A 24,693-nucleotide genomic window follows, 5' to 3' on the forward strand; every position below is an offset into this window, starting at 1 on the left:
CGATATAGCTAACGGGTTTGTCAGACCATTCTGGCAGGCTGAACTACAGAATGAAAATGGTCACCCCATGATGAATGGGATTCGACTAAATGACTTGGATACTGTAAACAGACATTTTTCGAGCCGTGCCGAGGGCGAGAAGTCCGAAGCGAATGGGTTTCTAGCTAACCATCAGCAAAGACTAGAGAATGCCATGCTTAATGCAGTGCGCGAATTCAATCTATTGGCCCTGGAAGTTACACTCAATCATTATCTTGAGCTTTTAAATCTGGATGGATTTTATGAGAACGATTCTTTAGAGTCTTGTGATTCTAGCAAACCTATAAACTTCTTACCTTTGATTGTTGCTGCACAACTTGGAAACAACGAAGCCATAAACTTGTTCCTATCTAAAGGATTTGAAGTTCAGAAACCTCATAATGTCCTGTGTAAGTGTGAAGAATGCATGAAGGATGAATTTAAAGTATCTCAACAACGGCTGGACATCTATCGCGCCTTAGCAAACCCTGTGTATATCTCCAACACTAGTAAAGATCCCTTCAGCACGACCTTCAAACTCAGTACAGAACTCGAAATCTTATCTAGACGTGAAGATGAATACGAGAAAGATTACTTGGCTTTAGCTCAGCAGTGTTGTCAGTTTTCCTTGGGTTTGTTAGATGAATGCAGAACTTCAAAAGAGCAAAGAAATATTCTAAATTATCCCGGGGAAGAAGCGTCCGAATCGCACTTCAGTGATAACAGCCTCGGCTTGGTAAACTGTGCAATTTTTCACAACCAGAAAGAGGTAAGACAACAATTTCTAGTTATTTTGCTTTTTCTATTAATTAATTTTTGTACGCAAAAATATATTTTGGATTTTGTGTAAAGTTACAACACCATTTCGACAATTTACTTCAAAATGTCTGGTAAACTGAATTAACTTCGCGACAGCATATTTGATCATAATAATTTAAACTTTTTGCTGTAAATTCGCTTTATAAATAGAAATCAACTTCTCATATCTAAATGCGGAAAAAACGACCGTTTCTTGAAGTGGCACAAATGGGATTTACTGAATCATTAAATGTCAGAAATATTGAAGAGGATAGCGAAAAAATATGGCTTTGGTCTTGTGCACAGTTTTGTTTCAAAACATTGTTTTTCAATTAGTTTATATCCGAACGACGCGTTCCCAGATAAACAGCTTTTTTACATGATTTCATCCAACACGATTTACATATGTAGATACGTATATTTTCAATTTAAGGTGAAAAAAGAATGCAATGTTTGCCAAAAAAAGTTTATATCTTCAAATTGCTGGGATCGTTATCAACTTCAATTTCCAGCAGCATCTGATATGAAAATAGATTACAATCTAAACTTTTTCTATTTAGTTTGTGGAATCATTAGACTCATTTAATGAAATCATTGTTTCTCTATCTCCTTCTTTGAACTATCGACAGGCTCTAGTTTGGATGAACGCCATACAGGAAATTTCGAACAGTTATTGGTTTTGAGAGCGCGGTAGGGGGAAAAAAGTTTTTTTAATGTTTTAAAAAAACGCCTTACCAAAAAGAAAAAGAAAAAGAGAATATTCGTATTACCCGTAAAAAAAAAAAAAAAAAAAAAGATTTAAAAAACGTGTTTCAACACGTACGTGTAACCTTTGATTTTGCATAACAGTCAAATCAACTTGGAATTCATTTTCGGGCATGCCTATTAGATATTCTTGGAAGAAAGCACAATATGTCTACAATAATAGCATATCATAATAACCCAATCCATAAATGAAAAGTGTAATTAATTTGCGTAAAAAAAATATTTGAAGAGGTCTAAACCAGTAATTCAAACCACAGCGTGAAAGATACCTAAAGAACATTCGCTGGTTCTCATTATAATAAATTGGGAATTTTTATTAGTTTGGCTTAACACTCCCTACTACAGTACCAAAAAACTACTCATATTAAAAAAAAGAAAACAATTTAGTGTCGACATTATTTCTCGATTCGATAAATACTCCAAATTTAAGGAGATTTGCTTTAAAATATTGTTAAGATAACGTTCTGTTGAAGAGTAATATAGTCGAGTGTTCGTTCATTCAGTGGGCTACGCTCGATACTTTGAAATTCATAGTCAATTGTGTTGCTTTAGGAGTCTTGTACTTCATGTAAGGTACAAACACGTGAATCATCAAATAGTTAGTAGCAATAGAATAATGTACCAATACGACGTTTTTACCTTTGACAAAAAATAAGAAAATTTTGATAGTCATGAAATGCTAGTCAGTTCACTACTGACTCAACAACAGATGCAATTTTGAACACGTTATTCTGGAGACCATCAAGAGCCTTGTTATAACGTTATAACGTTAATTAAGCTGCCGCTTCCAAGAACTGGAAATCTCCATTGTCAAAACTATTCTATAGATAACGAATTCTCTTGGAATAGTTTTGAAATAAGAAAAAAGTTAAATTTTGAAATGTTTTAGAACCTTTCCAATAGCAATTAGTATTATTTTGAAACACAATTTCGAATGTACTTGTGAAATACTTATCGTGGAGGAAAAACCGAAACAAAAATATTCCAATTTGATAAGCACGTATTTGCAAATCAGATCAAACAACGATAGATTAAACTATCTGGGGTACAAACAAGCGTATCTAATGCCCTATCGCTGGAAAGATTAAGACGTTTAGATTGACGATATAATGCAACAGAACTGAAAAAGTCATTTTCTCAAGTTGATGATTATCATAAACCGGAACGCGAGATAGGAGTAGGTAATACATATGGACAATTCGTGAATCAGCTCTAGTGCCTAGCAACAATTTTGCTGTCAATAAATGTTTATGTTAGTGATTTGGGTATGTAAAGACAAGAAAAATAAAATGTTTTAGTTAAATAAACAGACAGAGTGTCTGTACTTAGTAGCGAAGAACACTTGTATACTAAGATGCTGCTTGGTATAAGTTTTAATCCGATCCACAGCCGGTTTTTTAAACAGACATTGATCGAGTAAGAAGTAGGTGTTGAAGGATAAGTATTAATGCTTCCCTTGGCTCTTTTTAATTAAAATATAAAAGACGTTCAGTTTCAAAATTAAATAACTAGTATTAAACACTCAAAATGGTAAAATAGTGATTGCCGAGGAAGAGGTTTAGGTATTTCCGTGATTTTTATTATCCTTTTTGCCTTCCTTCCTTCCTCCCCTTTTGGCAGAAAAATATATAGATCTATGTATCCTTCTTTGGTTTATCGTCTCTCGTTACGTACATAATTAAGCATCAGATATAAAGAAAGAAAAAGGTATCTACTCAGGTCACAGCCAACCCATTCATAGTGAGAGTGAGACATTACCAAGGGTTACGTAGTGCCTTTTTTGGACGCCTTTTGTGGATGCTAGACACGCTGAATCTTGCAACAAAAAATGTTATCCATCCCATCCATCCGTCCGTGTATTCATTCATTCGCTTGCTCATTTATTTATTCATTCATTTATTTATCGTCATTGTTCTCATGTGATGTTCTTGTCACTGTTCTGACCCCCAGGAATAGACTTCTACCAAGCTCATGTCTTTAATTCATGCAGTCTTAGAGCGCGGTTTCTTTAGTCTTTCATTGACGAATGAAACCCATCTGAGTATCAAAAACTGTCCGCTGTTATTGCCTAATTGTATCAGATGTAAGGTTTACTTGAACAAACTAGATAACCCTAGTGTTAGCTTATTGGCGCCTAGAGACGGAAGCATGAAAGAACACTGTTTGGACATCGAAATATAAAGTAAACTAGAAGGCAAACAGGAGAGACTAAAGAGATCTTGGGGATATCGCGATATACACACACAGTGAATACATGATAAACATTGTCAATTGATACTAGTTGAGTGACATTTATTTTGAATATGTATCGGCATAGATAATTTTAATTTATCGGTCCATTCAAGACGATTTTGATTGTATTTGATAAGTATTTTTTAATTCTATTTTAACGTTTTTCATAAGTAAAATTGATTAAAATGAAAAATCACATGACCAATGAATCCCAAGACCAGTAAAACGAAAAGCCAATCAGAATGCTAGAAAATGTATGTATTAGCCAATCAGAGTGCTAAAAAATATATATATCAAAATAACCAATCAAAATACTGGAAAATGAATATATAAACCAATCAGATTATGCGTAAAAGTGAGTATCTGTTATGCAAATAACTGTTTTTTCTGCACTAAAGCAATACTAATTGGTTCAAGAACCAGCGCTCAAACCAAACATTCAACCACTTAATTTTTTTCCTTTTTTTCAAATACAACTTTGTCTCAATTTTCCGCCCACCAAAAACGCTTCAATTGAGCTAAGTATTTTAATATATCACTCTTGAGGTCTTTTGTATCTTCTTCTAATAAGTTTTTTAATTGTTTTGCATTTTTTCTCCTTCTCACATGTTCGACCACGCATTCTAAGTAAACCCAGTGTGAGATATAGTCCGAACCTTTTCAGCCAGCAAAACATGTCGTACGATTTTTGATTGTTTTTATCTTTCATGAATTGAGAAACGAGACTCATTACGAAGCGACCAAGGCTCACTCTAAAATACACCTGCTATACTTATAGAAAACAAGCTGAATTATTTGAGTCCAAACAATCGTGCATCTTATCAAAGGTTTTAGTCAGATCGAACTTGAGAATGATATCGAGCTAAAATCCACAAGATTTCATTTAAGATTTTAGTAAGAATCACTAGTTCTCGTAAACATCTTTCAACGGCAACAATCTGTTCCATAAGGAATATTTAAGTAAAGCCTAGCTTGATACTACCATAAACATTCTCTGTCATCCTCTGCGGGATTCATTCGTGTTTATGTGTTCATCTTCCTTTTGTGGTGGCCCATTATCAGTGACTGATGTTGTATGCTTTTAAGCAAAAAAATTGGTTTTAAGTAGTTTATTTTTTCCGATTTTCAGTGACGAATCCTCTCTCCACAAAACCTAACTCGCTAAATTCCAATTCGTTCTGTGAATTAGCCTGACTTTGATCAGTCCAGAGGCAGTTTCAGGGTATCGACAATGTTTGTTGCTATCTTTTATTTTCTTGTACTCTTTTCCTCCGATGAAGGACTAACGTCCGAAACTTTATTATAATAGTTATATTTTTACGCAATGTTTAACCGTTTAAACATATTAGTTTCCATCTGAATAACTTCTTTTGATTTCTGGTTATCAAAGACTAAATAATAATAAATGATAATTTTAAGTCAACATTGTTTACAACACATGAACAAAATTTTTCGTTTTAGTAAACAAGTTTTTTTTAATTGCTTTTCTACTCATATTGTCCGCCAAGCAGGACAAGAATTAGGGATGCTGTCAGCCATCTGGGCACTCAATTTAATGCAAAAACAACTAGGAAAACTCATACATCTCCATGGGAACAAACACTGAGAAAAGAGAAGCTATAGACGGCGCTCATAGATAAGTCGTTCTCCTACAACTTCAAGTCATTTCGAAAACCTGATTGAATTGATAAAAGTTTACAGTGACTAAGCTTCCGTGAATAGACGGGTAGCGAACTATGCCTGTAGTGCATTATCTTTCCTCAAATCCGTCCCATAACTCTTTATAAATATAATTAGCTTCCAAACCAAACTCCTATTCAATAGACCTAATCGTTTCTTTTCATTTTAAGCCCACGATTTATATATTCCCTTGAGAATAAGCCTTTGTCAGAGTTCTATTCGCTATTATATATATTTTCTTAAAAGCGTTATTCACCATTTTCCATACATCGGTTCACTGGTCAAACACAAAGCGCTCAAGCGAGGCGCCAAGGTATACTTTTAAGGGATTATTCAAGTTTGAACTTTGCAACCTCGGTGGTACGGTATAGCCGGGATTATACGGTATATTAAAATGGAGTAAATACTAAATACAGTGTTGTATATTACCCACAGTTCGTTGCACACCCGTTCTGTCAACATCTGATCATGCAACATATTTTTGGAGACATAACTGGATGGAGAACAAGCAGCTTCATCTACAGAGTGTTCTACGTTATTACACAAGTTATCATCTTTCCTTTGATGGCAATAGTTTACTTCTTCTTTCCTTTCCTTCACGTTAGTCGCAAAATAAGGCGACCTCTGATCAAATTCATCAATCACACTGCTTCGTTTGTTACGTTCCTTGTTCTGCTTGCCGTATCTTCGCACCACAAGTTCGGGATCAGGTTCAAAGAAATGCCCTCGTATTTAGAATGGATGATATTAATGTGGATTCTCGGTATTGCCTGGTCTGAATGCATCCAGGTCTGGCATGAAGGTGTCACACGATATCTGTCTAGTGGATGGAATTGGATGGACATGGGAATGGTGTTTCTTATATTAGGAGCCTATATCATATGGACTATCATGATTCTACTAGATCTATCCAAACCAGGAGAGCTTCTCCATGATATAGTGCTTAGCACGGCTGACGGCATGTACTCATTCGGCGTGGTAGCCAGTTTCTTCCGTCTCGTATATCTCTGTCAAATTAGCCGTTACCTTGGCCTACTGCAGCTTAGCTTAAGCCGAATGGTTCGTGTCATCTTTCAATTTGCATTCATCAGTTGCGTCATGCTTGCATCATTTTCCGTTGCCATGACGATGTTGTTTATGGTGTCATTCGAAGCATACGGGAAAGAAAGACCACTAGCGTACAACTCAACGATGTTGGAATCCGTTCTTGACAAGGGATATCACAAGTAGGTTATACAGTATATATAGACCCTTTGACTACTAGTTACAGCTTTATTACACAGGGGAGGGGTGGGAAAGTAGATTGTCCGGGAATGGATTCATGTTTTATAAGAGGGATGAGTAAAATACTTGTTCTCGTACTGGATTTCATATCCGGTCATTGGCAAATATTTCAGGGACTGAAAAAACCTTTATTCCACCTTTGTAAATACGTGAATCTCGTGAGCTGTTTTACTCATAGTGTAAATCTAATAATTACTAATATACTATAATAATATCTTCAATTATTTCTAGCCTATTGACTACGATGGTGACCCTAATGTGGGCTAGCCTCGACATGGTGGGGCTCGTCAGCCTTGAAGTATTCAGAGGACAAAGCCTCATACAGTTCTGGTCAGCGGCATTGTTTACACTTTACCACGCAGCCTCCATGATTGTACTTCTCAACATGTTGATTGCAATGATGAGTAATTCCTACCAACAAGTCGAGGTAAGAAAGCCTATCACGTGACGACTTAGTAACCTTTCTTTTACATTGGACATATTTTTAACCAAGCCTATCAAAGAGCCAACCTTTCTTTAGCGACCATTTATTCCCAACGAGGTTTTAACAATAATTCATACCACGTCATTTATAAACAGCCAATTTGTATAATTGGTCACTTGACAAGTCACAGAGGGTGGTCTTTAACCATTTATTATAGGTTCAATTATTGATACTTGATTAATTGATATAACTAATAGTAATGAAGAATGGTTAAATAAATATAACGATATTAATTAGAAATTGATGTTATAAAGCGATGTTTTAAAATATAACAATATTATTAATGATAATCATAACAACAAGATATGTAAATCAGCATTGAAAATTCAAACCACTTTCGCAAAACGAGGGATTTTAGAATAATTCTAAGTTAAGACAAATTTTTCGAATACGACAATTTATAGGAATGTTGCGGCCGCGATTAGATAGTTCTAGCTAGTTCTCGCGGCAACACTACTGACTTGCTAAGTAACTCCTTGGATATGAATAAGAATCGTACTTGAATGACATCCGTACTGACGTGACATGAGGGCAAGAAACGCTTTTGTTGCAGTGAGATATATTATAGCAGCAAAAGTAAAAATAAAATAACTTACTTGATTATCGTAGGCTAGCTACTGAATAGGAGGCCAGAAACCAAGATTTCGAATCCGCTCTTTAGCAAACGACAATTTATCATTGGACCGTTTTTTGAGGTGATGTGAATAATAATGAGTAATGATGTGAAACATAAGCACGAGCAGCACGTGGATATTTTTTGCACGTGCATGTTGCAAATTTTACTGGTATTTCTGGCTCAAATCGGCAGGGAACTGGTTTGGAAACTCTGTGGAATCCATCGTTTACTCCCATTAGTTTTTATTTTTTATTATTATTGAAGTACGTACAAGGGGGGAACTTGAAACTTTGGGATCCAGATGCTATGACGGGAAAGGGTACAGATACTGAATAGATCAGTTTCGAGTTCCAAATTACCGCTGTGTTCCTTGATTGTAGACTCGTTTACTCAGGGTTAGCCTCGAATCAGTGTCTAATTATGATGCAAAAAAGAGACAATTCGGGAGATCGATCAGTGAGCCTGCATTTTAAGGAATACACTTAACAAAGAGAACCTTCACAAACTTATCATATATTATTTATATATGACTTATTATATATTTAAGCATATTATGGAGTATCAATAATTCAGTCAAATATTTGAGGAAGATAATAAATGATGTGTTACATTAACAACAGGACAACATCGAGACGGAGTACAAGTTTGCACGTACACAACTTTGGGCGGATTACATCGGTGATGGAGTACCAACCCTGCCACCACCAATCAACCTTATACCAACACCTAAATTCATCTATAGAAATCTCTCAAAATTGACCTTCAAGTGCTTTGGATTTCCAAGGAAAGAGCCCTGCCTTCCTGGGGTAAGGAAAGATTTGATAGCAAATACAGTATATTTTATATCGCCTCACAGACGATATTTTAAACCCTTTACAGCATATTTGATTCCCAATGCAGTTTCAAAAACAAAACAACAGAATCGTAATAGGACGTTTACAAGATGGCGTCATTAACCTCTACTTCCATCCAGATTCCCTTGCACCCTTTCTTTTGTCCTGTTAATTAGCACCAACTGTCTTATTATTATCATGAGGGAATACAAATTTGAATAAGAAAGAAAAATTCGCGAAGCATCTTGGTAGTGTGAATCAAATAAGTTCATCATGAAAACGTCTATAAACCCGGGCCTTACATCATTTTTCCATAGTAATTCAACTTGGAAGACAAAACTATTATAGAATTTTACAATCCTGAGAGCTTAAATCCATCGTTTTCCCCACCCCAGATTAGCTGCTCTAGAATTGCTGTAATTAGTGATCCATAGTTTTCTTTGCGTCATTTCCTTGCTGTGGGGGATTCTTCGATTGAATAAGCCTGAAGCGAGATGACGTTTTACCCCCGTCTCTAGACCATAATCCTTTTCACACTGCTTTTGTTCTTTAATTATGACTATTGTTCCTGTATTCTCTAAGGAATCAAAAATTTTAATATGAAAGAATTTTAAAAACTATTATGCAATAGAGTCGGGGGTAAAACGTCATCTCGCTTCAGGCTTATTGATGATTGACGTTTGCCCCTCAAAAAAAAGCCTGGGAATGACACTCATGCAGCTGATTTGTACCAAGCAACAAGCCTAACCACATATTTTTCCCATTTTGAATTAATCCATTATTTATTCTATGAGTATTCCTCTGAGTATTATTTCTTCCTCCCCCATGATAATCACTGCCCGGAGTAAAGGAGTAGCCACATTGACTAGTTTTATTCTCAAATAAAGTTAAATACTTATATCCTGAAATGGGAAAACTGTATGCATAGAAAGATAAGATCCCAAGAAAATTGAAATGTTCGAGAAAGATGGGATAGGCCTTGATAGCACTGATTACTAAACAGCAAGCTATATACCCGTTAAAAGTATCACCTGCCTTGCTTCCTGGGTCAGTAACAGGATAATTAAGCCTTGCCTTAGTTAGACATCATCTGTAATAGAATCACATGCCGTGCAATTGTAGGGGAGCTTGTATCAGTAATGGAAATAGAAAATATCAGAATCTAAAAAAAATAAGAAAACTGAAACAATATATTTGAAGGTAATCTTGTGGTCTGTCTCGTTTTCATAGTTAAAACCGGTTTTTCTTTCAGCACCAGTTCAGGGTTTATGTCGAAGAAGGGAAACTTGACATGGAGCAAAAGAAACAGGACTACAAGGTAAACTGAAAACACTAGTTAGTTTGGGTCCACATGGGTTAGGTATAAAGCATCTAAGTGGTCCAGTTATATCATCCTTTACCTCCTGGGCGAATCTTCACGCTGTAAAATCGAATCAATATGTTTAGTAATCGAAAATTCTTCACATGTCCCCCTCCCCTCCCCCTACTCGTATTTTAGTCGTAACAGTGACAATTTCAAATGCATATGAAAGCATGAAAACGAATGAATATGTGAATACAAGAGTTCAATCGCAATGAAGATCAGGCATTAGGTGATATTAATCGGCCTAGATAGTATCGGTTGACCAATCAGGCCTTGAGAATTTTTTTTTTAAATCCATGAATGGATTGGATCCGATTAGCAATGTCCCTTACCTCGAAAACTTGCATGAGTTATTATTGTACCCTCAAGGAATCGCCTACGGCCAGTTAGGCTGATTCCTGGAGGAGTTAATGTCGACAAGCCCTCGTGAAGAAACTGAGAAGAAACTGAACAGGAAGTATTTTGCAGATCCAAATTTTTTTCGAGTTTCTAGAAGATTAATATATGCATCAGTTAGGCCGGAAGAGTATCAACTTACTGGGAGTCTAGACTCACTCCGGGTGATATCATTTAAACAACACTTAACTTTGAAACATGCAGAGAAGGCGTGGTACTTTTAAACTAAGTGTTGTGGAAGTAATGAGTGCAGGGAATATGGAGACTTTCTTTTTCAAACCCATAAATATATTATCATAAATTGTTAATATCTCGCGCACTGATTGGCTTGTAATTTTTATCATCGATAAGACGACATAACAAGAAGCTGACCTTAACGAGCGCGCGCTCTTTCCGTTGGTCTTTTTGATCACTGAAAACAACGTCGAAAAAATGCGTGAATTTTTTTTGTGGTAAAAACAAATCAAGGTCTCTTTTCCATGGTCTGTACTTTTATCGACTAAGGAATGGCTTGGATCCAATTTTTGAAATGAAACCAATCGCTCGTGGTTTCTCTTGAGTATGGATCATATGTTGAGAGCATATGTTCGATAAGAGTACACACCATAGAAGAGACCTCGATTTGCTAAATTCATGAGTACAAAACAAAGAAAATTACTAGCTTGAAGTAGGTTTGGAATGGGATCTTAATTAGCATAAAATTTGGGCAACTGTACGCATCGTTTTTCAACTCACTTCACGGTGTTTGGAAATGGAATGAAATACTCTTTCACTGGTTTTACGTATAGCTGATCTAAGTCAGGGCATGGCTAACTCACAGATAGAACCCTGAAACAACCTCTGGGCTGATCTAAGTCAGGGCATGGCTAACTCACAGATTGAACCCTGAAACAACATCTAGGCTGATTAACGTCACTGGGGCACAACTGGGCTTTGGGGAGCGAGGAAAACCGGAGAACCTGGAGAAAACCCTTGAATGACAGACAAACGTTCTAGTCATATCAAAGGGATATTGAGTACATGAATCGAAGGACAATACATGCATGAAGTATAAATGAATGAATAGCAAGCAAATTCAAAAGATAATCAAAGGAAAATTATTCAAATCACAAAAGAAAGATAAAATTCAGAAGAGAAATAGGAAATGATTTCATTTAGAGCTGTTGGACCGTTTATTGTCAATGTGATGATCGTTAATCATCCCTTTGGCAAAATTCATTTACCCATTAGTCGAGAACCCGCGTGTTGTTTCAGAAATGATTCAAGTTAATTTCGTAAACAGAGCTTGGCATGCCACTGGGTAGCAGACAATTAGTAAGACGGGATGCTATAAAGTGAAAAAAAAAAAAAGATCTCAAGATAAGGAAATTATAATGACAAAAAAACCCGTCTCACAATAGTCATTCAAATGATGAGGAAATTAATCAGTATTGATTCTTGTTGGGAGCGTATTTCATAACAACTTTTCTTTCCTTCCTTCCTTTCTATGCTGCTATCTTGATCTTGAAATCTTAAGTGACAGCTATTATAAAACTAATCGAATTGCTTTTCATATTTCAATGAGATAATATCCGATTCGGCTAAATGTATAGGCAAACTTTTGAGCGAAAGAGCGGTTTGTATATAGCATTACCCCATCCCTCTCGGCGTTTACCATTTGGTACAAAACTGATTTGCTCTTTTGTTGCTCTTTGCGTTTTTTCCTGGCTCTTTAAAACTTTTTTAGGTTTTGGGTGAACAAGGACAAGCACAATAAAAATAAGTTAAACCACAACTAGATAAAAATAGCTGCCTGCTTAAATTAACTAAACTTAACCAATATATACCACATCGATCTGTCAGTTTTGGGATGTGTAAAGGGTCGACATTCCTGGCGCCAATGTTAATTGAAAGTATATATTAAAAAAAGCTTTCCCGTGTGGATCTTTTCTTACTTTAATCCTTACCCAACGGCCTAAGGGTAAATACATATCTTCAATAGCCTTTAGGCCCTTATTACTTATTTTATACTTGGTATGGTAAAAACATTTTATGATGTTCTTTGTTTCTTTATCTGCCCTGAACATGCATTAGCTAACCAAATAGACATGCGCTAGATATGTGCGCACATAGACCTTGGCTGCGCACATCTTCAACACCACACCAGTTATTCGTTTTTCTACAACAGTGGCTTCTGTTAGGCCCAACTATGAACGTTTTGCATAGAAAAAAAAAATGGTAGATTGACTCGACCTTTTTGTTTATACTTCAAGAACACTGTACGAGAGCTACTCAATCGATATTGGGCCAGGCGGCGCAAACATGACACATCTAAAGAAAGTCCTGACCGTCTGATAGCCATGCACAACATGAAGGACGAAGTGTCGGATATGTTAAGCGAGATTCGTAACATTCTAAAGTCAAGGGGTCGAACCAAGAATAGAGAACGACTTGCCAGGATTGAGGAAACAATGGAACAGGTTGGTCACATTGCACCGCACCGCACCGCACCGCACCGCACCGCACCGCACCGCACCGCACCGCACCGCACCGCACCGCACCGCACCGCATCGCATCGCACCGCACCGCATCGCATCGCATCGCATCGCATCGCATCGCATCGCATCGCATCGCATCGCATCGCATCGCATCGCATCGCATCGCATCGCATCGCATCGCATCGCATCGCATCGCATCGCATTATGCACTAAGCCAAGAAACTAAATGAATCTTTTTTTCCTTGGTAAGGAAAATATCCGTATAGAGTGTCACCCTCAGCCAGCATCTTCTACAAGTTTACAACCTACCCCTACGAGTAACCACATTGATATAAACACTCCTAATGATATCAGCCAAACAAAACAGGACTCGAACCATAACATCGAAGAGGCAAGTGCTGATCAAGACCCTTTAGATAAACAGCCCAAAGTATAAACCGCTAGTGGTAAGACTACAAACTATAACTGAAAAATCCTGTAAATATATTAGATTATCGTAGCTCTATAAGACTACATTACACTACACTGCACTACACTACACTACACTGCACTGCACTGCACTGCACTGCACTGCACTGCACTGCACTGCACTGCACTGCACTGCACTGCACTGCACTGCACTGCACTACACTACTCTACTCTACACTACACTACTCTACACTACTCTACACTACTCTACACTACACTACACTACACTACACTACACTACACTACACTACACTACACTACACTACACTATTTCACGCTACACGACACTACACTACACTACACTGCCTTTTTCAATGAGTATCTATTTATTTCTACTTATTTATCATTAATCTATATTATTATCATTTATTTGTTTAGAATTCTATGGGCGCGAGCATGGCAACAGTTTCGAATGAAGATGAAACAACAAGACTATAGATTATAAGACAGGTTTTGAATATGGCATAGGTATTCCTATTAACTGTTATCACGGTATATATTCGTAGTATATGTCAATGAAAGCATGATCGTATAAGGGGATTATGCTCACAATCAGTCATAGAATAGACTGCAAAACCTACGAGTCTATCGTGACGCTACTGACTAGCTTAAAAGAAGAATGTGTATAGAAGATTGTACTATGTCTGGGTCGCGAGATTAAATGCCCTCCTGCCCTCCTGCCCTCCTGCCCTCCTGCCCTCCTGCCCTCCTGCCCTCCTGCCCTCCTCTCATTCCCCCAACATTTTAGACTCAGCACATTCAATACTTTTGTAAAACTTTACTTTACTTTTCAAGGCAATATTGCAGTCTCAGTATTGTCTCTTTTTCACTCCTCACGTCTGGATTATCTTATCTCCTCAACTGAGGAAAGAAAACAAAAGACTGATCGACTAATAATCTGTGCACTATACAGATTTCCTAATAATGCATTAATGTATTAATGTAACATATGGGACTAAATATTATTTTTTCAAGCTCATGAGCGAGATCATGCATGGCAGCAAAGTGTCATCCAGTCTTGTGCAATAGTAAGCATGCCAGTTTGCATGCGACAAAGATTTGTAAATAATATTCAGGAATGTAAAATATTTTTAACTGAATTCCTTGTTCCTGACATTTTATATGAAATTTAAAATATGACAACGACAGAAAACAAAATGGAACAAAGGCAATCTGTTTATCAGTAAGAGTAAGCATACCTAAGAAAATCGTACTACGCATGCTCAGGAAAGTACGAACAGTGAATGCTCATTTTTCGACCTGAAACTATAAATAAACATAGATATTTTATGGATAATTATATGATAAATAGTTTTATTAAAAGAAAGCAATATCATTAAAACAAAGCGTACATACATGGTTATCATTTTTCCTCTGGCATTTTCCCGCCATTTTTCTGAGCATGCGCAGTGCTACATGTTGGATGAACTGCAATAACATAACATTCATATCACTGTATGCGTTTAAGTAAACTACTGGGTATTCAAAATAATCCTTTTCATAAGCTATTTATGGTTTTAATGTATTTGTAGATTACTTTTAATAGGAGTCATTTTCGGTACATCATTCGGGGATAGAAATTTTTGCACTGAAACTTCACAAGTAAAGCACTGTAAATCAGAAATAAAAAAAGAACCGGAAATGACGTCACTTATGTTAACCTACTAAGAAATCTAAATATTTATTTGTTTTAGTTAAACAAGTGTTTTCTTTTTGCAACAAAAACTTTGTAGAATTTTATTGAACATTTTAAGGCGACTGCCTACTGTTGGAAATTGATTTAAACTTTTTTTTAAACTTCGATTTTCCGAATTGAAATTTAATGCTGATTCCAAATCTGTAAAGATAAATAGGGTGTCCCGAGCTTGTTTTCGAGATAATCAGCATTTAATGGAAGCCTACGCACGAGCTTTTGGAGTAAAAATTGCGCCACCGGAAGTGATTAGAAAAAATTAAGATTCATAAGATAATAGTTATTTGCAGACTATATGATTCCACGAATGAAGAATAGTCAATCATTCTACAATAATACATGGATATTTTCGACAAAAAGACAAAGAGATACATTGATTTATCATATTTTGTAGTTTCGGTGTTCTTAAAAAATCTCATAAAGTCGAACAAAAATCCCTACAAAAATCTATTTTTTCATGTGTTACTGATTTAAACTTTTCCTAAAATGTTGACATAACCTAGATTTTTAGGAGTTTTTTCGAATGAGCTATTACAAAATAGAGAGTCCCGTGCAAAATTTGAGGGTTTTGCCCTGTTGAAGCTCAAAACGCGTATGGTTCTTAAATAAAATCTTGCAGATTTTTCAGCGGTTTTTGAGCGCGCGCACATCGTGGGCTCAAATTGAATGTTCTAAAGTAGGCAGCCACCTTAAGTAAAAATGATTAACAACCCGTTGTGATGTTACCATGGAAACGATCCTCCATTAAAGTGTATCAAGTATGACGAACGACTGGATTTACTTTTGTAGTGAAGAAAGGGAAATGGCATCCGTACCTTGTATCTCTCTATGGGTAGACAGGAATCGGTTACACCATGTGAACTGAGAGCAAGTATAAAAAATACGTCTTCAAGAAATAGGTTACAGGTCACCCATCCAAATACTCCCCCTCCCCTGCCTGCCTGCCTGCCACGCCGCTATAATTTACTCTTCTTCTCCTCTGTTCACTAATCCTAGTCCTAGAGGGGGGAGGGTTGCGTAAATCCCCAAAAAAATATCAAACAAGCACTTCAACTATGGAAAAAATATCGCGCAACCTTTCCTTTCAGTAAAGAAATATCGAGCAAACACAAAAGAAAGCTTGTAGGGGTCGTTACAAACAAAATAACGTGCAACATAAATTCCACATTATCTAATGGTCCATACTTCAATATTCTTATCATATTATGATGCAAGCCCAAACTAATCCAGCTCTACCTAAATATATCCACCAATCAGAATCTCGCCTATTGACAAACTTCAGTAGCCCCCTGTCGATAGCTGACAGTTTGATCTGAACCCTGTTACGGCTGATAGACTTTGCATGATTAGAATTTGCATCACAAAGTAGCTAGAGACAACAGTGAAAAGTTTTACCTGATTATCCCTTGCAATGTGGTTGATATTAGCTACAATAATCGTCTTGATCATCAGTCTGTACTGGTTTGGAACCTACAAATATTCTGTCATTAAGTCCTTCAATATTCCTGGTTCAACGCCATGGCCGTATGTTGGCAATATCCCAGACATCTTAAAGTATGGCGGAATCAAAAACATGCTTCTAGAATATAGAAAAAGATATGGAAACGTCTTTCATTTTTCGATAGGTCAGAGTCCAATGGTTGTAGTTGCAGATCCCGAGTTAGTCAAGCTGATTACAGTCAAGGATTTCGACAAGTTTCGCAATCGCCATATCAGTATCAAACTTCCACCCCCAAACAACTCTGGCATTGGAGCTGCCGTGGACGACCAATGGAAGCGCATTCGGTCAACCTTGACTCCAACCTTTAGTGCATCAAAAATGAAGCAAATGGTGTCGCTCATAGATGAATCCTGCCAGGTTTTGATTGGGAAATTCCGTGAGGCAGCTGATACAGGTATAATTGAAGCGTATTCCCCACGGAGTGGAGGGTACTAGAAGTGGTTCAATTGTAAGACGTTCCACTGGGATCGGAGAACCCTGACCCTATCTAATTAGCGTGACACGAATATATTGGAAAAACAAATACTCTTTTTAAGACACAACTCTGAAAATTATAACCCTATTTAAGACCTAGGAGTTTGGCGCTAAAAACTGAATCGTTTGGCGGCGAAAAAAATCGGTTTTTTCCAAATCCCTATCTAAAACTTAACGTAATTAATATACGTAATTGTATAATTGTAGTTCCCACATATACAAAGTGTATGTCTAGGTTCGATAATCTTTCCCAACCCTCACCCCCACCATTCTCCATAGATTCCTAGTGCGTTTTTGATTTTACAAGCATTACTGTTAAAAAAAAAATTTTTTTTTAAATTTATTATTTATTTTATTGTTTTCTCTCTTTCATTTGTTGTTTGTTTGCTTATTCGTTTTTTGTCTGTCTGTACGTCTGTCCATTTATCTGTTCGTCTGTCTCTTCAGGTAGGACTATCAAAGCCAGCTCGTGCTATCAGCAGTACATTCTTGAAGTCCTCTTGAAGACAGCCTTTGGCATGGAAGTTGACTTTCAAAACAACCCCAACGAGAAAATCGTTACGACCGTTAGAAGTAGCTTCGAAAGTCGTCAATACCTCGACATGTTCTTCAAGTCTCTTCCGTTTTCTTCTCTAGCAATGAAACTATTTAGTCAAGTATTGGTAAAGAAGTTCTTTTCTTTCTTCAACGGTATCGCCATGCAAATCATCCAGCAGAGAAAAGAGAAGGGAGTGGATGCAGGAAGAAAAGATCTGATGTACTTGATGATGAATACGGTAGACAATGAGGGTGAAAGAAAGTTAACAGATGATGAGATATCAGCTCAGTCTGTAAGTACGAAAAGAAAAACTATGTTGCTTGATATCAATCAGCTGAAGATATCTCATGAATCTCATAAGTGCTGTGGCCTACAATAACAGGCAAGCACTGCCCATCACTTGCTATTAACAAGAGATCATTCCATTGCGTGGTATCACCCAACAGAATGAATTTCGTGAACCTTATTTTCATCCTACAATGACAGACAATCACCTTCTTACTAATAAATAGGAGCTCTTCTTTTTTTTTTTTTTTTTTTTTTTTTTTTTTTTTGGTGTTCATTTTCACACAATTATTTTAAATCGAATAAAGGTGGTAGATCATTTGCGTGTCACCCTTTTAGAGCAAAATGGAGGACCCTGGTCCTTCACCCTAACCAATAACCTTCCTAATCATGTCATGAAAATGATCCTTTCTCAGGTAACATTTCTTACGGCTGGACTTCATACAACCAGCACATTTCTGTCGATAGCTTCCTATTGGCTGGCACATTATCCTGAAATACAAGACAAATTGATTGAGGAAATAGACGCCGCCTTTGCAGCTAACCCCGAGAAACCAATATACGATCTTATCCATGAACTGGAGTACCTCGATTGCTTCTTCAACGAGACGCTTCGATTTTCAATGGCTGCCGAATTGCAAATCAGTCGTCATTGTAGCCAAACTTGCACCATCAACGGTGTTCATTTCCCACGAGGAACCGTGGTCGTTCTCTGTTACTTTCTTCTTCATAATGACCCAGATGCTTGGGAAGAACCGTTCAAGTTCGATCCAGAGAGACACAGAGGACCAGTCAAGGAAAAGAGGCACCCTTATCAGTTTCATCCGTTTGGAGTTGGACCTCGTTCTTGTATTGGCATGAGGCTTGCCCAGCTGGAAGGCAAGTTAACTCTCGTGCGCTTATTGAGAGAGTTCAGGTTTGCACTAGCTCCCGAGACTAAGCATCCAGATGGGTCCATTCCTAAAGTTGTAGAGATACGAGTAGAGAACAGACATTAGAAATTGCTAAGTGGAACGTGGAATAATGCTATGAAAATAATAAAAAATGATCTCTGAACTGAATTAGGGCTCTCCTGAGCTGAATTAGGGCTCTCCTGAGCTGAATTAGGGCTCTCCTGAGCTAAATTAGGGCTCTCCTGAGCTGAATTAGGGTTCTCCTCTTTAGTAATTACATTACCAGTAAAGTAAAGTATGTATACAACGCACAACCGTGATTGGAAATATTCTATAGGGATACATGCAGTCCCTCCTCTTCTGTTTTGGATATGAGAATATTTTAAAACTAATTGGATTTACTTCTCCTTTACATCCCACTTGTTAAGGCTATCGATAGATTGAATAGATATAGAAGTTGATTTTTGTGGAGGGAGAAAAAACCAACGAACAAACTCTATTTACATACGACACCGAGCCCGCGGGAATCCATCGGGTTCCGACTCTCCCTTAGTTACCGTTGCTATGTCCCACAAGCTTAACAAATTATCTGGAATATTTTAGAATTTAAAACTCTGATCGCAAAACATTGGTCATAACTTGTTTCAATAGTTTACTGTCCTGCGAAATGATTAGAGAATTGTCTCGTCATCCTTGTAGTACTCTTTAATTAAAACAGATACTGCGTAGTTGTTTGTGGGACAAGATTATAATTCCATTGGGAAAACTACTGCAAACTGCAGGTGATTGCTTAGCTATTGTCTGTGAGTCGAAACTATGAATCGAAACAAATGGTAGCACTGGGAAGAAGAACAAATCAAAATACATAATAAATGTAAGTTACACGACAACCAAAAAATAATAATATCAATTACAACCTTATTACGCCCCGTTTACACTAGCGATTTTTGCGGCGATTTTGTCCATAATAAATGATGGTAAAGAATTTACTTGTAAAGTTTTTTTCAGGATACCAAGATTTTCCTAGACGAATGTCTCTTTTGAAGGATGAGACAAAAGATTTTATACTTCCGAAAATTGCCACAAAAATCGCAGTGAAAAATCGCAGTAAAAATCGCCAGTGTAAACGGGGCTTTAAAAAGATCAATGGTGTTAAGATTATCCTGTCCTTAACATTTCTTGATTTTAAATAAAAGTTTTGTTAGCTAGTTGTACATCAATGAACATTAGCTTCAAATACGTACTCTGTAAAATTCCTCTCAGTCTGAACAAAGTCAACCTCGCGCATGCGCAACTGAAAGATAGCGACTTTTGATAATGAAACTCGCCCATTCATCTTCATGTACTACATTTCGCTCAGTGGTCACTATACTTTAATTCAAGATAAAATCAAAATTAAAAAATGCACCTTCTTGAATGAGAGGTAAGCAGCTGAAAAGTACGACAGAAATGGCACAAATTTCATCGCAGAAAAAAAAAGTGAGTGTATTTTCCTGAATTATCCCTTATACCTCCATTCCCGTTTGTATTTTCGTTGTATTTTTGATTCCTTTCCATATCTCCAACTTATTTTCCCGTTATTTTTCCCCTCTTCTTATTTCTTAGTTTCGTTCCCATCCTGCCTCCCGCACATGCATATGCCTTCTTCAATCCTATCTTCGATAACTGCTCCCTTATCGTAACTTAAGACCTTTCCTGACATATTTCTCTGACGCAACTAAAACAGGAAATATTGTCTGTTAGTTTACTTCATCAGGCTCTTAATCATCTGGTCTCGATCTTTTATCGATGCACTTGTGCTACATTTGTACGTGATTGTAGCTTGGTAGTAAAAGATGTCTAGGTCAAAGTTTGCCAATTATTTTTAGTAAATGCCAAGGTTATTGAAAATTGAGAAGTCCAAAATAAACCGCTAATTGTAGTGAATACACAGGAAAAAAAACTAATCTACTTAGTAATATTTCTTTCTTGCTTTCATTCTGTTCTTTATTTCGTTTTGTATTGTCTAATTTATAGATATGATTGATATTTTTATCAATGTGTATATTTATCAATATTCATCGTTACATTGTTAGCTAAAGGTTTTAGATTTTTCAAAAACAGTTTGAATATCGTTTTCTTTTATCAATTGATTTATTTCATATTCTATTTGAGGGTCACAAGTTTATTCGCCTATGGCTATTGAGTCAAACCCTCTTCAAATACTCATTATTTTTTAAGTCTTTCAAAAGCACTAGCCTTCCAGCTTTAGTGACTTTAGGCATGCCATATATAAATAATTCCATATACATAAACATCTATACATGCTTTCTGCGGAATATGTCTGGCTATTAGAGCCCAAATGTAAAAGACACGTCATATATTTTTAATTTTTTTAGCTAATAAATCACAATATAAAAAAGTCGACCAAGTGTCATGATAAATAAGAGAGAAATAAGATCATTGATAGTTCGTTTTCGAATCGTGGGTGGTGGAAAAAAACTTTTAAATAATGAACTTGGTTATTTTCCCATGTGAAGTCTCAACAGTCATATGCCTCAATCTGCTTTAAACCCAACGTCAGACGGACCAAGGTGAGTTCCTGCTTACTGAAGTATATTAAGAAAAAAGTCAAGAAGTTAAGAGGGCTTATTTTACTGACAATACTTTTATCTCTCGAAGCAATATGCTTCTGATGTAATATGGATAATATAAGGCAAAGATTACTTTATCTTTCAAGTCTTTTCTTTCGTCATCCCTATTCCCAAAATTTTAAGATTTCAAATATGGAACAGGATGGCGAAAATGGTTTCAAATGTTAAGCCTCGCGTATGATCAACGGATGAATTATTTTACGATAAATTTCGAGACTATAAAATATATAGCCAGCATGAATGATTATTTCAAACGGGTCCAGCTTATTTTAGTGTTAATATATTCTAGATGAATTATCTGTCCATGTTAGTTTCAGCTTTTGTCAGATGATGATGCAAAGTAACCTGTGCTGCTCTTCACCTGATACGGTTGTCATGTCAACAGGTTGTCATGTCAATAGGTTCTCAAGAGCGGGTACTTGTAATAACAGATACAGGTATTGCTCTTGGAGGGCTAGATATATGTGGCTGTAGATGACTCACTGTAGTAAAAGGAAGTGTGTATCCATTTGATATGGACGGGAATATCAATGGACTACCCTGTAACTTCCCCACAGTGCACGGGCTGAATCGGTTGTCATAGCAACAGTTACAGATAGGTCGGGTTAAGTTTGGTAACACAGGGTAAGAATACCCAGCCTCTGGTGGTGGAGTGAGTGACGTAAGAGGTAAAAATGCTGGTGATTCAGCTTTCAAAGTCTCTTGAAATGGTACTCGACTAGTACTTTCCGTTTTGGCTTTTAGTCGGTTTATTCTTGGTTTGAACTCATAGGGGAGTTGACCGAATTTATAGACAAGTCTTTGGCCTGGTACCTGCAAGGATAAGTATGACAGATCGTGAGTTGTATTGATACTATCAAAACACTCAAATAGACCTTAGTAATGGTTATTTTCATACTATTGAGAGACTTATACATTTTGCATTTCAAACTCAAAAGATGAACTATCTCAAATCAAGTGCCTTAATCAACAAAGTATATTGAGGATGTTATCATGTCCCTTTTAAATTCAAATCTTCACCACTAGACCGATCAGTTGTGTATAAAAATAGAATATAACAGCATTGCAATAGACACGAGCCCTTACCTTTTGTATGATTCCTTGCTGGTAATAATACCGAATGGCTCTGCTTAGTTTTTCGTAATTCATTCCTGCTCTATGCTTCAAGATGCCCCATCTCTTCGCAACTTCTTCCTGATTTTTTAGTTTAAATTCTCCATGATCCTTTCTACTCCATGCAATAATTGAGTTATATCTTTCATCAGATAGAAGTTCCAGTAAAAATTCCCATAAGTGAACAGTGTTTTTATATCGAGGTTTCTTGCTAGAGTCAACCATGTCTGATTTGGGTACTTCATCACGTTGCTCTGACTTCACACGAACTTCAATGTCTTTGTCATCTGTTAAAATAACAATAATATACTCAATCAAAAATAAGATACTATCCAATGCAGAATTAATGATTTCCAAAAGATTATTTTCAAAACAAATAATTATTGAACAAGAATTATCAAAAATGATTATGGAGGTGCGCATGTTTTTTTCAACTTCAAACGAGAATGAAAGTGATGTTATGTAAAGCTATATGATAATACGAGTCGGTGCTTGTAGTTCCAGCTGAAAGTAACGATAACCCTTAATTAATTGTCTTAATTCTCACCAATCAATTTTTGATTAGATAAATACAGTATATATACAAGTCACATCATGAATAAATGAGATTGCAATAAAATACTCGAAGGACTTTTGCACATGGCATTGTCTAGTACTGGAATGTTTACTTGCTAAAAGAAAACTGTTTTGTTATAAAGGTTGTATGATAGCCACCTACCTACCTTGAAAGGATGTCGTGCTAGCCATGATAAATATTTGAATCACCTACGCGGAAGTCCGTTCGGTAAGTCACGAACAATTTTGATACAGTTTCGCTAACCCGTTTCTTTGCCCACTCTCGTTTAGACCAGAACCGTCCAAGAGTTTATAGTTTTTAAATGAAGGTCTAGAAAGTTGGGTTTATATCTCCAGGGTGTTAACATTGTTATGTCACGGTATGAATTACATAGGTCCGTACGTCATCTCCCGATTGTATTCGCTTGATCGAGACAGCGCGCGCGTCTATTGGCGAGAAGCGATGACGCACGCTACGTTCTTGAACCAGGGCAGAGCACTGTTGCGTAAGATGACGGAATAGCGTCACATTTCTTTCGTGACTAGGTTTTGTTTTCGTAGCTTAATCTTTCCTGTAACTGGGATATAACCTGTTTTAAATGTAAGCTTCCATAAAACAGAGATGACGATAAAATAAGTTCTTAAAAACTAAAATATATTACAAGACAAAGCACATGATTTTTTACTCAACTCGCAAACGTATCCGATTTAGATTGCAAAATCTTTATTTTGATAGTAGTTTGCGATTGAGTATGAAATGTTTTTTATTGACGAAGTTTTCTTGTTATGATTAGGAAGGTATTTGTCGCTGAACAGGAAGGAAGTAATCCCAGTGATTGACCATTTTGACCTTTGCAGACGTAAATCAGAAATAATCATATGCAACATTTCTAAGAATCCTCGACTGCTGAGACTCTCAACTCTTTACGAAACAAATAATACCCTTAAAAAACTAGTAAGTCAAAGCTTAATAGCCCTCCCAAGATGCTTAGGGATTATTGAGCGAGTAAATAAGGCTTTAAAAAGGTGGATTTAGCCGCCGTACGTGATGTGGAAAAGTGTTTATTGATAAGTCAAGTCGCTTTGCGTCGTGGGTTCAAGAGTCACAAATAGAATTAACGTCATGCAAAATAGGTTGGATTACTTTCTGCTCTGTTGATCCCTATCATTACATCTTCAACTGGAAAATTACGCATTTGAATTCAAACGAGATCAGATTCTGGAAATAGAAATGATTGCAACTTGAAATGGTTGTTGTAAATATGCTACCTCCTGTCATGAAATCATTAAATGAAGCGAAATTGTATATCACAAACTAACAAGATTTTGCTTTCCGTTTGATGACGGTGTTTATCTTGGTATGCAAATATTTATGCATACCTAGGAATTTTGCTTTATGTATTAATAATAATTAGATTAAATTGATAATATTTCTCATTATTAAACGAGGCTTTTGATCAGTCAGGAAAGCAAATGAAGCAAAAGAAATTCTTGTCGTTTTTTAAAACTCCATTAACGCGTGGCCAAGAAATGATTAATGATACGGTATAGGAATATGCAAACTAGACGAATTTGTCTGCACTAGCTCTCAAAA

The 24,693-nt window shown here is 36.6% G+C and overlaps 3 protein-coding genes and 1 long non-coding RNA gene across 12 annotated transcripts in view; 2 read left to right on the top strand and 2 right to left on the bottom strand.

The window, feature by feature from the left end:
• Positions 1-15,875, top strand: part of LOC116305460 (short transient receptor potential channel 4) — a 22,760-nt gene extending 6,885 nt beyond the window's left edge. For 4 of the 5 annotated variants that reach the window (XM_031715367.2, XM_031715366.2, XM_031715364.2 and 1 more), the window contains 8 exons: positions 1-787; positions 5,929-6,719; positions 7,009-7,204; positions 8,498-8,683; positions 9,963-10,028; positions 12,722-12,928; positions 13,197-13,337; positions 13,793-15,875. The exon at positions 1-787 is cut by the window's left edge and continues 233 nt beyond it. In XM_031715367.2, coding sequence (XP_031571227.1) covers positions 1-787; positions 5,929-6,719; positions 7,009-7,204; positions 8,498-8,683; positions 9,963-10,028; positions 12,722-12,928; positions 13,197-13,337; positions 13,793-13,852 — 2,434 coding nt within the window. In that variant the 3' untranslated portion in view covers positions 13,853-15,875. Of the gene's footprint in view, positions 788-5,928; positions 6,720-7,008; positions 7,205-8,497; positions 8,684-9,962; positions 10,029-12,721; positions 12,929-13,196; positions 13,393-13,792 lie in introns of all 5 variants that reach the window. The other variant, XM_031715368.2, reaches the window with a different exon arrangement.
• LOC148909748 (uncharacterized) lies at positions 10,022-16,641 on the bottom strand. Of its 3 annotated transcripts, XR_016120271.1 has the most exons (4): positions 16,503-16,641; positions 15,923-15,968; positions 14,771-14,842; positions 14,178-14,680 (listed from the first exon to the last, which is right to left on the bottom strand). It is a non-coding gene; the product is annotated as an uncharacterized LOC148909748 (long non-coding RNA). The 3 variants fall into 3 exon arrangements; XR_016120269.1 differs by lacking the exons at positions 14,178-14,680; positions 14,771-14,842; positions 15,923-15,968 and adding exons at positions 10,022-10,130; positions 10,406-10,562 and having other exon boundaries at positions 16,503-16,616; XR_016120270.1 differs by having other exon boundaries at positions 14,178-14,842.
• On the top strand, positions 16,519-20,012 carry LOC116305462 (cytochrome P450 3A4). The gene is made up of 3 exons (XM_031715369.2): positions 16,519-17,002; positions 17,530-17,912; positions 18,322-20,012. Exons 1-3 carry the CDS (start codon positions 16,519-16,521, stop codon positions 18,901-18,903), a joined length of 1,449 nt encoding a protein of 482 aa, XP_031571229.1. The 3' UTR covers positions 18,904-20,012.
• Positions 20,013-21,416: 1,404 nt separating this feature from the next.
• On the bottom strand, positions 21,417-23,429 carry LOC116305464 (ETS translocation variant 4). Of its 3 annotated transcripts, none has more exons than XM_031715371.2 (3): positions 23,267-23,429; positions 22,518-22,831; positions 21,417-22,244 (listed from the first exon to the last, which is right to left on the bottom strand). In XM_031715371.2, exons 1-3 carry the CDS (start codon positions 23,289-23,291, stop codon positions 21,837-21,839), a joined length of 747 nt encoding a protein of 248 aa, XP_031571231.1. In that variant the 5' UTR covers positions 23,292-23,429; the 3' UTR covers positions 21,417-21,836. The 3 variants fall into 3 exon arrangements, with proteins under 3 accessions (XP_031571231.1, XP_031571232.1, XP_031571233.1); XM_031715372.2 differs by having other exon boundaries at positions 23,263-23,428; XM_031715373.2 differs by lacking the exon at positions 23,267-23,429 and adding an exon at positions 23,092-23,232.
• Between the last annotated feature and the right edge of the window lie 1,264 nt (positions 23,430-24,693).

This window comes from Actinia tenebrosa, unplaced genomic scaffold (assembly GCF_029948245.1).
Source record: "Actinia tenebrosa isolate PJP-AT-01 unplaced genomic scaffold, QUT_ActTen_1.0 PGA_scaffold1__47_contigs__length_23844297, whole genome shotgun sequence".
NCBI classification, from domain to species: domain Eukaryota; kingdom Metazoa; phylum Cnidaria; class Anthozoa; order Actiniaria; family Actiniidae; genus Actinia; species Actinia tenebrosa.